At 37.8% G+C, this 12,926-nt stretch overlaps 1 protein-coding gene across 1 annotated transcript in view; it reads left to right on the top strand.

Moving 5' to 3' along the window:
- Window positions 1-1,502: 1,502 nt before the first annotated feature.
- The window catches only part of GYPA (glycophorin A (MNS blood group)), a 29,412-nt gene continuing 17,988 nt past the window's right edge, over window positions 1,503-12,926 (top strand). Inside the window, exons 1-3 of the mRNA XM_079154176.1 lie at window positions 1,503-1,899; window positions 2,111-2,323; window positions 4,138-4,215. Coding sequence (XP_079010302.1) covers window positions 2,287-2,323; window positions 4,138-4,215 — 115 coding nt within the window. The 5' untranslated portion in view covers window positions 1,503-1,899; window positions 2,111-2,286. The remainder of the gene's footprint in view (window positions 1,900-2,110; window positions 2,324-4,137; window positions 4,216-12,926) is intronic.

Here is a 12,926-nt window from a genome sequence, read left to right as displayed (position 1 = left end):
GAGTCGGCTGAAACTCACCTGTCCCCCAGTCTCAGGGGCTAGCCACAGTGGCAACGCGAGCTCACACCCACCAGATTGTTCAAGGGGAGCCTGATATTTAATTTATTCCCCTCTTGATTTTTAAATTGAAATATTCCTCCTTTTTAAACATAGACAACTGAATCAATGTTTAAAAATCACCTGGGGCCAAATCCAATCAAGGAGCACATTTAAAATCTCCTCTACTTCTTAATATCTTCATTTATAAATGAAAATGAGGGCTGGAGATGTTGCTCAGTGGTAGGGTGCTAGACTAATATGCATGAAGCCTGGGTTTGCTTCTCAGCACTGTTAAAAAATATAGTATGTTCATATATTCATATATATATATATGAATGATATCATTCTACTTCTTTGACAGGGTTATTTTGAGTGTACATATATATTATATAGGTACATGTATATTTAATATAATGTACATGTATTATATATGTAACTATATATATATATTAGTTGTAGATGGACACAATACCTCTATTTTATTTATTTATTTTTATGTCGCACTGAGGATCGAACCCAGTGCCACACATGTGTTAGGCAAGGACTCCACCACTGAGCTACAACCCCAGCTCTAACATATATTTGTTTAAACTTAAGTGATATGCTAACAAAGGTACTCAAAGGAAGTAATTAGACCACTCCATAGCAAGCTGAACGCTCCTAAGGTGACGCGGTCCTAAGAAGGCCAGTAATGCAAACCATTGTGACTCAGCTTTCCTACCCCTCCCTTATTCCTGGGTCCTCCATACAAAAATAAAAAGCCAATTTCTCCAGTGGAAGATCAGATGAACAGGCAATCATCTTCAGGAATGACCTGAGTCTGAGCTTGAAATATTTAGGAAATAAGTATTGGCAAAAATGATTGGTTGGTCACGAAACAGGTAAGATGTTATTCTGTGTTGGTCCATCCAAGAAGATTTTCTGGTATGATATTCTCATCTTTCTGCTTGATCATGTCATAGCAGTGACTCATCCAATGACAGTTAGGAAAAAAATATCCTGAAGACACATAGTGCCAAGAAATTGTGATGAGGTTATTATATTTGATTCAATGTCTCACAAGTATTTGCTTTTCTTGAGGCACAGAGTGAAAACTCTCTAAAGCTAAGTGGATTTGTCTAACACATTTGCATGATGCATCTCCTAAGCAGGGTTTTATGATAATCCCAAACATGTGTTTTTGCAAGAATTTAAAGAAGTCTGGGGAGATGTCTGAAAGAAAAAAGCGTCATCCGATCTGTATTTTTTCTTGGGCCTTTCCAGGACTCACATTTTCCTTCCATTACGCAGCTGTACCACTAGAGGTCACTCTGCCGCTCTGGTCCACACACCCGGTACCTGTGGCTGAATCTGGCCTCCCTTCCAGAGAACCCCCCAGTGGGATTTCCCTTTCTTCAGTTGAGCCAGGCAGAGTCAACACGCTCACTGGAAGGAAAGAGACTATAAATCTGTGTCAACGCAAGGTTACCCAGAGCCGACTGGCTCCAGGGGACCTCCAGCAGAGCATCTGCTGCTCTCCTGGACCCAACCCTCACGGAGGAGCGGCCTATGATCTATATTTCTTTGTTCTCTTTCCTTTTGACAATGATCTTCTTAAGATTTCCACACTTGTGATGTTATTGTGCTTTACAAGGAGATTTGGGGTTTCTGTTTGTTTTCGGTTTTGAGCATTTGCATTTGTTGTCTTGGTATTAATTCATTTCTATTGTCCCATGTCTCTTCTATTGTTATTTGGCCTGTCATGAGTTTCAGAGTTTTTGCAAACCTCAGAGTGCTCAAAGAGTAGGTCAAGTTCTCAAACGTAGAAGAGATCACTCCATCTAGAACCGCGAGGCTCTGCACATATAAATGAGAAGACTCGTAATTTCACAGTAACCTGACCTGTGCTCTGATCTTCGGTCTCTTCAGTCTGATTCTTTGTCTGATTCTTTGTGGGTCTTGGCTACTAACTCACCATGCCCACTTAACTTATGCAAAGTAAACTTAGCATATAGCAACCAGTTCCTTGAGGATTTTACTTACCACTTTCATAGTTACAGTTAAGCAAGAATTTGAGTATCTTTAGTAACAGGCGCTTAACAACTTGGCATCATTTAAAATGTGGCCCAAAGCCTATCAACCAACAGCAGCCTCACGACCAGTGGGCAGGAAAGATAACAGAGTCTACGTGGGGCCAGATGCTGACACTTTCGGTCCTCCTTGGTGGTTTTCTTGCACTGACTTTGCAAGCCAGCTCGTAACCCCACGATGTATGAGAAAATAACTGTTGCGTTTCTATTGTCAGGTAAGAGACTTTTGTTTCAGCTTGATGCTATTGTTTTGGACATGAGCTCATGGATTAAATGTGAAATGCCCTCATTTTATTTTTATCTTACTTAAATAAGTTTAAGTGAATAGCAGTTCAGATTCCAGTCTGGTAGATGGATTTAATTGGGATTCAACTGAGAGTAGGGGGGAAGTGGCATAAGGGCATCCAGAATTGGGGGCGGACTCAGTGGTTTTCAAGTAGAAGAAGCCTTCTTCAATACTAACCCTAGCTAGAATTGAAAACATTTTATCAAATATGAGACATATCTTTGCATGAATAAAGTTGTGGCTTGGTTTGAATTGTGAAGATTAATTTCCAAATTAAAGGATTATTAATGGAAGTTATAGTAAATATATGGTTCTCTGTTTTCAGTAAGTATAATTTCCTACTTCTCCTGCCAAAAATGGACAAGCCATAAGCTTGAACTCTGAAATCATGGGGGAATTGTTTTCTCTCTCTGTGAATCTGTTTACTGAAGTCAGATGCAGGAAAAATTAAAACAACACACAAAATTCTTATTGACTTCAGTGTTACGTAGTTTGGTAAGAAATCTAATTGATTCGTTAAAATAAAGAAATGGCATGGAAGTATTATTAAATTCTATTAAATTAATCTTATTTTTTACCTCCGAGGACATTGTAGGTAAGGTCTGCTCAAATTCAGTGTATTTGTGTTGGAAATACTAGCACCCACCACATGAATAAGAGGCAGACAGTTACTTGAAGTCTTTTTAGCCCATAGGCACATAGACATTGCCCTGGATGGATTTAGAACAAATGCTAAGGATCTTTTGTACTTATAGGGAAGAGACCCAGCATTGTCTAAGATATTCTAGGGGGTGGAAGAGAGGACCAATTAAGAGCACAGAGAGAACTGTATTTAAAGCTGCTTCCACATTCGGAAGTTGGGGGAACATTACCTACCCCTCTTTGCTTTAATGTGCTCCTCTGGAAAATGCTGGCAATGTTGGTATCTCCCTCCCAGCAATAGCAGAGGTACTAATCAAAGTATTTAATGTGGTGCACTTACTCCAGTGCCTCATACAAGGTAAAGTCCTGTTTACTCCATATTATCTATGGTAATTATCATAATTAGTAAGTATTAATATATCATTAACACAGATATTGGTTTTTCTAATCATGATGGACTAGGGAACAAATCTGGGTGCACAGCTGAGTAGTACTCCATTGTATACACTACCACGTTTTCTTTACCCATTCATCTCTTGATGGGCACCCAGGCTGATTCCATATCTCAGCCACTGTGAACGGTGCTACAATAAACATGCGTGTTGAGGTATCTCTTTGGTATACTGACTTCGTTTCCTTTGGATGTATACCCAGAAATGGAATTGCTGGATCATATGGTAGATCTACACCATATGTAGGAGGAACCTACACTGACTGTTCTTTATAGTGGTTGTACTGATTTACATTCCCAACAATGTATAAGGGTTACTCTTTCTCCACACCTCCAGCATTTATGTTTTTTAAATAGCTATTCTAATTGGGGTGAGATGTTATCCTGGGTTTTAATTTGCATTTCCCTGATGGTTAATGATAATGAGCATTCTTTCATTTATTTGTTGGCTGTTTGTATTTCTTCTTTTGAAAAGCATTTATTTGGATCATTTGCACATTTTTAATTGGACACTTGGTTTTTGTTGTTCTTAAGACTGTTGAATCCGTATGCATTGTGGATATTAATCCTCTGTTAAGTGAATAGTTGGATGATATTTTGCAGCTTGAGGGAAGTGCATTTTAAGTAATTTCTCCACCTCATCTTTACAGGTTATTTTTTTACATCAAGTGCCAACACTACAATTACAACAGAAAGTTATCAAGTTTCTTCCCCACCGCTAAGCACAGGTAGGGCCTATATTTTTTCATAAAATTTCAGCCAATGTTATCATATTCAGATCTTTAGTAAGTACTTCGTGCGGTTTTCTGATAAATGAACTAAAACTAAATATGGAAAGAAATCCTCCAAAGTGATCTCTAGGTGATGGTATTGCAGGCAACTTTTTTTTTCTGCTTCTTAATACTTTCTGAATTTTCTGCAAAGAGGATCATATAATACAAGGAGGAAGTTTTAAATATTTTAAAAGTAAACTAAATAAATATAATCTCTGCTTGCTAAGAGGTCTGTATCATCAAGAGCAGTTGATAAGCACTAATGGAAGAAAATGAACACAATATTCTTTCATTATGGTTATTATTACTCAAATAAACTTGGTTAGGTTGCAGGATGGAACTGATTCAGGGGAACTGGTACAGCAAAGAGAAGGAACTGACAGGGAACACAGAAAACCCAATGCTGATGCTTTCCCCATTTTTAGATTTTATAGGGCTTGTTTCTATTATTCATTACCAAGCCTTACCTCCAGTAACTAAAACTATCAGAAAAAGGTCGCAAATACTCAAAAAACCAAAGGTCGAATGATATCACTAATAAGTAGATGAGGACACATAATGGGGGGAGGGAGGGGTTAGTGTTAGGGTTAGAGTTAGGGTTAGGGAGGGGGGCAAGAATGGAGGGAGGAAGGACTGTATAGAGGGAAAAGAGGGGTGGGAAGAGTGGGGTGAAGGGAAAAAATAACAGAATGAATCAAACAACATTACCCTATGTAAATTTATGATTACACAAATGGTATGCCCTTACGCCATGTACAAACAGAAACAACTTGTATCCCATTTGTTTACAATAAAAAAAAAAAAATTAAAGAAAAAAAAGGTTGCAAATAGAACTTTAGGACATATAATTGCCCAGAAAACTTCTACCACATTCCAGGAATCAGGCGGTGTTCTGGTCCAGCCTGACTCAGAGCAGTGAACAACCCCCGTGGGATTCTAAGCTGACAAGGCAGAAAACATGGTCCACCCTTCCCTCAGCCTCCCGACACCGTGCCCCCCCTCCACCAGTGCAAAGGGCCATCTCGAGATCGCTGCAGCTATGTCTCCTTTGATGTTTTAGATCAGAGTCAAATTCACCAATTTGAGACTCCAGAGCAGAATGACTGAGTTTCCCTCCAAGGTGTGTGCTGCCTTCCCAGGGAGACTATCATTACATCCAAGCAGCCAGTGGTAGACAAAATGAGTTCTCGATATCACAAACACCTGACCTGAAGAAATTTGATTCGTATTGTTTCTGTTTTAGTAGGGTTATGACATATATTTTAAGATTTCACATCTCTGTCTTGGAAAAATGAGAATTTACAGATATCAGTAGTTCTACCAGGCAACATGCTGAGCCTTCTCTACGTGATTTATTTCATTGTATCCTGACAATAATTCTGTAGAGTAGATGTTATCCCCATTACACAGATTAAGAAAATAAAAACAGAAGTTCATGAAATTTTTAAAACTTGTGTAAGGTCACAGAGCAGTGAGCAGTGAAGTGGGACACAAACCCAGACAGTTAGACTGCAGAACCTCCTGCTTAACCAACATCTTTCACTGAAAGGGGATAATAATTATTTGGTATACTAGCTAGAAATAAGCATTGTTGACATTATGGTAAGACTTTCTCAGATATTTTTTCCTATGTATGTTTATAAAGGTATAGTTAAGACTATTCTTTGTAGTACTCCGAAACCTGCCTTTTCTTCATTCAGCCTTTTTTCAATATTAAAAAATACACATATAGAACATTTTAGTGGCTGCACCCTTGTAACATTAAAGCATTATCTATGTGTGCAGCTGAATTTCGCAGGTTGTATTGGACAGGCAATAAAGACACCCTCTTTATACAAGATAGCATTTATCTTAGTAATAATACAGAAGCAAGAGCAAAAAGCAAAAGTGATAGGCGAGAGAGAGAGAAGAGGGAGAGAGAGAGAAAGGGAGAGAGAGAGAGAGAGAGAGAGAGAGAGAGAGAGAGAGAGAGAGAGAGAGAGAGAGAGAGAGAGAGAGAGAGAGAGAGAGAGAGAGAGAGAGAGAGAGAGGGAGAGAGAAAGAGGGAGAGAGAGAGAGAGAGAGAGAAGAAAATACATCACCAACTGCTGAGAAACACTCACACCATGTAGCTGGGGGTTCCCAGGGCAGCATTTTAGGGAAGTCCCGGACACTGCGGCCTCTCCGCAGTGAGACTCCAAAGTCTTATTCCCAGTGGGTTTCCCTAAATACAAATTAGAACAAAAAAGCTCTGCTCTAACAACCTGCATGACCTAGTGATCCCCTCAAGGGCACTTCTTCCCCACAAGAACTAGCCAGATCCCTGGAGGGAAGAGTAATGGCCTTTGATAAATGAATGACTGAATTCTTGTGAGTGAACCAAACCTCTGGAGAAGTCAGCCCCCTTTAGACGTTCCTTCAAGGGTGTGTGAAGGTCATGGCAGGCGCGTGGACAGGGAAGATCTTTAATATACCTATTAGCCCTTTTGCAGTGTTACCTCAGGTGCACAAAACGTGGTTGACTCCGCTTTTGAATATTCGTTTCTGCTTCACCGTCTTTTAAACGACACGGTGATGGGCACGTTGTTCGACTCCTTTTTCTCCATCAGAGTCTGCACACTTTACAGGTTTTGATTCATATGCTACCAAATTTACTTCTTAAAAAGTCATCCTCTCTTAGGCACCCATCAGTGAATCATGAGTGCATCCACCTTCGCAGTCTCCACAGACTGCTTTAGGAATCTTCCCTTCTTTGCAAATACGCGTGAAAGATGTGTGTCCTTGCATGTCCACTTCTATTTCCTTGATTATCAGTGAAAGTGAACCATGTCTCTGTCACTTTTTAACATGCGTTCACTTGGATGCACTCATTCAGAGTGCAGAAGTCAGAATTGGGACCAGGAGGAGACATGTTGCACTCACCCAGGGCCCCAAATTCAAGGGGGCAAACCAAAGCTTAATAAGGAAGATGACAATGCTGTTTTAATGCAATAGTTTAGAACCCCAAACTAAGTTTTTTTGTTTTTTTTTTTAATCCACAGTGGATAAAATATTAAAAACTTTAACACAAATAGGATCCATCAGAGTCAAGATTAGAGTCAGGTAAGACTAGTAAGGGCAAAGTTTAGGTCCTGGAGAAGGAAAGTGAGCTCAACCCACCCAGCAACTGAGCTGAGTCACAATCAGCGTTGTCTTTTAAAGGGCTTATTCCTGCTTCTGGCCATCCGTCCTTCCAGGGATAGCCCATCTGTAAATGTCTCCAGAGGAAAGCTGGTGGTGAATGCCAGACTCCCTCTCGCTGCTTCTCCTCTCCACGTGGAGGGCTTGTTGTCCTGGGAACCTCTTTGACCCTCCCTAGATTGTAAGTCTGCCCAACTCTTATGGTGAAAGGGGGATTTGTCTGCAACAGGCCACCTGGCTCTCACCAGAAACTAGGTTCTCTATTTCTCCGGTTTCAGAATCATTTGAGAAAGTTGTTCCTTAGACACATCATTGGTCCAGTGTTATCAGGATAGAAAAGACTTCAAGGAATTAATTATCATAATAAAAATCATCATAATAAACCTTCAAATCAGGAGCATGTCTTCCCAGAGCTGTGTCTTCCTTGATGTCCTTTGAAGAGTTTGACCTTTTCTTCAGATAAATTTTATATATTTTCTTAAGATTAATTTTATACATTTTTATTGTCCTAATCAAAATATCTTCATTATCTTTTCAAACTGGTTATTGATGAAGGAAGATGAATCTATTGCTCCGTGTATGTTCATCACTAATCTTTATTTGTTGTAATAACTGCTTCTCTTCGGTTTCCCAATTAGATAATCATGTTCTTCATAAAAATGATAATGTGTTTCTTCACTTTAAATATTTATAGTCACTTCTTGTATCACACTTGTTAAAACTTCTAAAACTGCTATATAGATATCATAAGGATGGTAGTCATCTTTGCCCTGTCTAGAATATGAATGTCTGACCATCAGTTATGTCTCCTCCTTGTGTGTGTGTGTGTGTGTGTGTGTGTGTGTGGTGCTAGGGATCCAATTCATCCTGCTTTCAGTAGATAATCTGTATGTAGTCCTAAGCCAAGAAATTTAATCAGGAAAGATACTGAATTCTATAAAATACCAATATTCTTACCTATACTGTACCATAGTTGAAACTTTGAATGTTTAATCCTATGGCCCAATGGCATGTTAATAATAAAGTTCCTGACTACTACCGTAAGAGAGAGAGAGAGAGAGAGAGAGAAGAGTATCTTTTATTCCCAGTATATTAAAGGCTTTTTCCAAGCTTTTGCCTTATTTTCTTCAAGAATATCTCTCAGCCTTGTGTTTATCTTAACCTTTACTGATATCATTAAATTCTCATTCTTTAATATGTTGAAGTGATGAGTTTCATCAATGGATATTTTAATATTGAACTATCTCTCCTACCCTGGTTTAAATTAGTTGACCACTATAGAATATTGTGCTGTAATCAATATTAGTTTTCTAAGGTATTGCAGGGTTTAAATTTTTTTTCCCTTTAACTATCTTTTTTCTTAACTTTTTTTCCACATGAATTTCTCATTTTATTTATTGTATTGGATTAGATTCTACTGTCTATGTAATTTTTACTTTGGGATATTTATTAAGAATTTCTTTGTAACCCAAATTATTACATGGAAACCCTGGAAAAGAGGTGAAGTCTTTATAGTTTGACAAAGTTCTATAGATTCATATTTGATACACTTTGATATGCTCATGGCTTAGTCTGTTTGTGTTGCTATAACAAAATACCTGAGCCTGGGAAATGTACAAGCAATAGAAATTTATTACTCATGGTTCTGGAAGCTGACAAGTCTAAGATCAAGGTGTGATGGGATTGGTGTCTGGGGAAGGTCGTTCTCTGATTCAAGATGCTGCTTCTCCAGAGGGGAACAGTGCTGTGTCCTCACATGGTGGAAGGAAACAAACCCAGTTCCTCAAGGCCATAACCCAAAGCCCTCCCGACTTAATCTCTCTTAAAGGCCCTGCTCTTAACACTATCACAGTAGCCATTCAATTTCAACAGATGGATTTGGGGGTGCACAATCAGAGCAGAGCAGTTTATCCCTAGATTTGTATACAATGTTAGGTTCTGTAGGGAGTTAGGTTCTGAATGACAAGAGTCGACATAGATAAAGCACTCACTCTGTGCCAGTGACTAACATACATTTACATTTTTCACTTAGAGTGAAAAACATATGACACAGTGTCCACCCTTGTGACTACTTTTCAGCATCTGATTTGGTAGCATTTAATAATTCCCATTACACCTTTGCCACCACTATCTTGTTTCAGAACATCTTCATTACTCTAAAAGGAAATCCAAACCCATTGCCAGTCACTCATCATTCCTATTTGCACAGCCCCTGGGCCACCTACGGTTCTCTTTCTATCTCTATAGATCTACCTATTTTGTCTATTTCATGTAATAGAACAATGTGATCGGTAGCGTTTTGCACATGGCTTCTTTCACTTCAGATAATGTGTTTCAGTATCATCTATCCACATCATAGTATACTGTATTCAGTTGTTTTCATGGCTAAGTATTGTTCCATTTTATGGATAAACCAAAAATGTTTATTCATTCATCATTGGATAAAAATTTGGGTTGTTTCTACTTTTTGGCTATTATGAATTGTGCTGCTCTGAATATTCCTGTACTAATTTGGTTGGAACACACATTTTCAGTACTCATGGATATATACTTAGAGGTAGAATTGTTGGACCACAGTATTGTGTTCAGTTTGTTGAGGAACCACTGAACTGTTTTCCACAGGAGTCTACCATTTTGCATTCCCACCAATAGTGCATGAGGGCTCCAATTTCTCCATGTGTTTGTTGACCCTTGTCATTTTTCATTTTTTTAAAATTACAGCTGCTGTTCTACTTACAATGGGAAAGCCACTTTGATTTATGATGTTTTCAACTTACAAAGGGGAAAGCTGTTATGAAAATATTATAAGTAAAAAATGCATTAATACAACTAACCTGCTGAACCTCATAGCTCAGCTTATCCTACCTCAACACACACATTAGCCCCAAGGTGGGCCAAACCATCTAACATAAAGCCTATTTTATATTATAAAGCATTGAGTAATTTATTGAATACTGAAAGTATGGTTCTATGGGTGTACTCTCACATCATCATTTGCTTAAAATCATAAGCCATCATGAGTTGAGACTCTCTGTAGCCATCCTATAGAGATTCTAACATGGAATTTCATTGTGGTTTTGATTTGTATTTCTCTACTATTAATGGGTGTTGAGCTTTTCATGTGGTTTTGTATTTTGTATATATTCTTTGGACAAATGTTTGTTTAATCCTTAGTCCATTTTTATTTTTAAAGTGTTTTTGTTGTTGAGTCATGAGCATCCTTTCTGTGTTCTGGATATTATCTATTGTTAGACATATAATTTGCAAAGATTTTCTTCCATTCTGTGGGTTGTCTTGTTACTTTTGATAGCATCCTTTGATGCATGAAAGTTTTTACTTTTGATAAAGTCCAACTTCATCCTTTTGCACATGGAAATCCCAGTTGTCCCAGAAACACTTACTGAAAATTTTATTCATTGCCTCTTTAATAGTCTTGGATCCTTTCTCAGAAATCAATTAATCATTGATTTCTTTTAGAAACTCAATCTTATCCCATTGAACTATACATCCATCCTTAGGGTGACAACACACTTTCAATTACTGTCATTTCATTGTACATTTTGAAGTTAGAAACTACGAGACTGAACTTTGTTCTTCAAGATTGTTTTTGGCCATTTGGGTTTCTAAAAGTTCTTTATGAATTTTAGGATTAGCTTTTCCATTTCGACAAAAATTTATGTACAGTTTTAACTCATGCAATCTCAGCTAGTCTTAGTTGGAGTAGTTTAAAAACCAGTGGTTTTATGCTAGAGTCTGCTCAGTGGATACATTATAATGTCTTTATTTTTCAAACACAGTGATGGTGAAGGCTGGCTCTTCTTAGTCTTGCAACATTATCGCTCAATGTTCTGCTTGTTTTCTCTAAGGTGAAACCTTTCGTGAAAATCGATGGCCTGTCTTCCCCTTGAGGTGTAGCTAATGAATTAAATATAATTGCTATGTTAGGGGGATTTGTTCCTGTTTTACATGGGCTAATTTCTTTTGAAATCTAGGGGCTTATTTGAAAGTCAAAAGACAATAAATATAAAGTGCAAAACATGAAAAGCACAACTTATTTGAGATTCCTGGATCATGGATCCATGTGCAGATCATGGCATTGAAACTGCATCTTGTTGGAAGAAATACCTCAGAAATTCACCTCTTGCCATCTTTTTGAACTATTCTGTCGGGTACAGATTTCAAAAATGTTTTGTCAGGTTATGTTGCAGCGTCCCTTCAAAATGCATGTGTGGGGGCTGCATTCAATCCCCAGTATTAAAAAGAAAAAAATAAAAAAGGTGAAGTGCGTATATGTGAAATGTGGAAGGCATGATAAAGCCTGTCCGCACTTATTAAAAGAGAAGTATAAGTCAGTAGCTCGTGATGACAAGGCAGATATATTTCTGATCCTTTCAGTGTTTTTTTTTTTGATTTTGTATCTGTCACAGCTGGAGAAATCTGTTAAAATTTCTCAACGCAATTATATTTCTGCCAATTTCTTTTTCTTTCATTTTTTTTTTTTTTTTTAACCAGGGATTGAACCCGGGACCACTCAACCATCCAGTCACATCTCAGATCTTTTTTTATGTTTTATTTTGAGACTGGGCTTTGCTAAGTTGCTTAGGGCCTTGCTGAGTTGCTGAGGCTGGCTCTGAACTTGCGATCGTCCTGCCTCAGCCTCCCAAGCCACTGGGATTACAGAAGCGTGCCACCACACACAGCCCAATTTCTCTTTTTGCTTTCTTTTTTGTTAGGGGCCACTGGGGTCACATTTACTTAAGAATCATTGTGCAGTGTATCCCTTAACAATATAAATTTATCCTCTTCATTCTTTCTAGTGTCTTTGCCTTTAATCCTACTTTAATATTAACATTGTGATTTGTTGTTAGTTCTATATTTTTATTTATATAATATGCCTTTGTTCATTTTTTTAAAACACATTTAGCCTTCTTTTGTATTCTTCATGACCTAGCATGTATCTACTGAGGTTGTTTTTTTTTTTTTTTAATCTCTTTAATCTCAATCTAAAGGTCTATGTCTTTTAATACAGAAATATATCAATTTATGAATGACATTTAGTATCTTATTTATGTTATCATTATTCCACACTTAGCATATGGTTCCTTGTTTCTGATATTTTCATATATACACTCTATTTTATTTATTTTTATCCTGTGTTTTGAAAGATAATAACATCATCTTGTCCATTATCCCATTGTCTAACTTTATGTTTTTAAAAGCATCTAAGAAATCCCAGACATTAACTGGCATAGCATACACAGACATGTTACCTACTCTCAAGACTTCTGAATAGACTGGATAAAATTGTACATGAGCTATTTGGTCAATGGCTTGTGGGATCCTTGGACGGATTTCAGGTGTGTCATGAACTATTATTGATTCTCTCAGTTAGCCAAATATTCAGATAGACTACAGTCAGGAATATCAATTTCAACACAAAATCAGGTATAGAGATACAGTGAATGAACACTACAAGTCCTTACATACACATGCATGCACATGTGCAC

The sequence above is a fragment of the Sciurus vulgaris genome (genome assembly GCF_902686455.1).
Source record: "Sciurus vulgaris genome assembly, chromosome: 9".
Classification (NCBI taxonomy): domain Eukaryota; kingdom Metazoa; phylum Chordata; class Mammalia; order Rodentia; family Sciuridae; genus Sciurus; species Sciurus vulgaris.
Note: the sequence above shows the minus strand (reverse complement) of the source record. Positions and strands in the feature narration are given on the sequence as shown.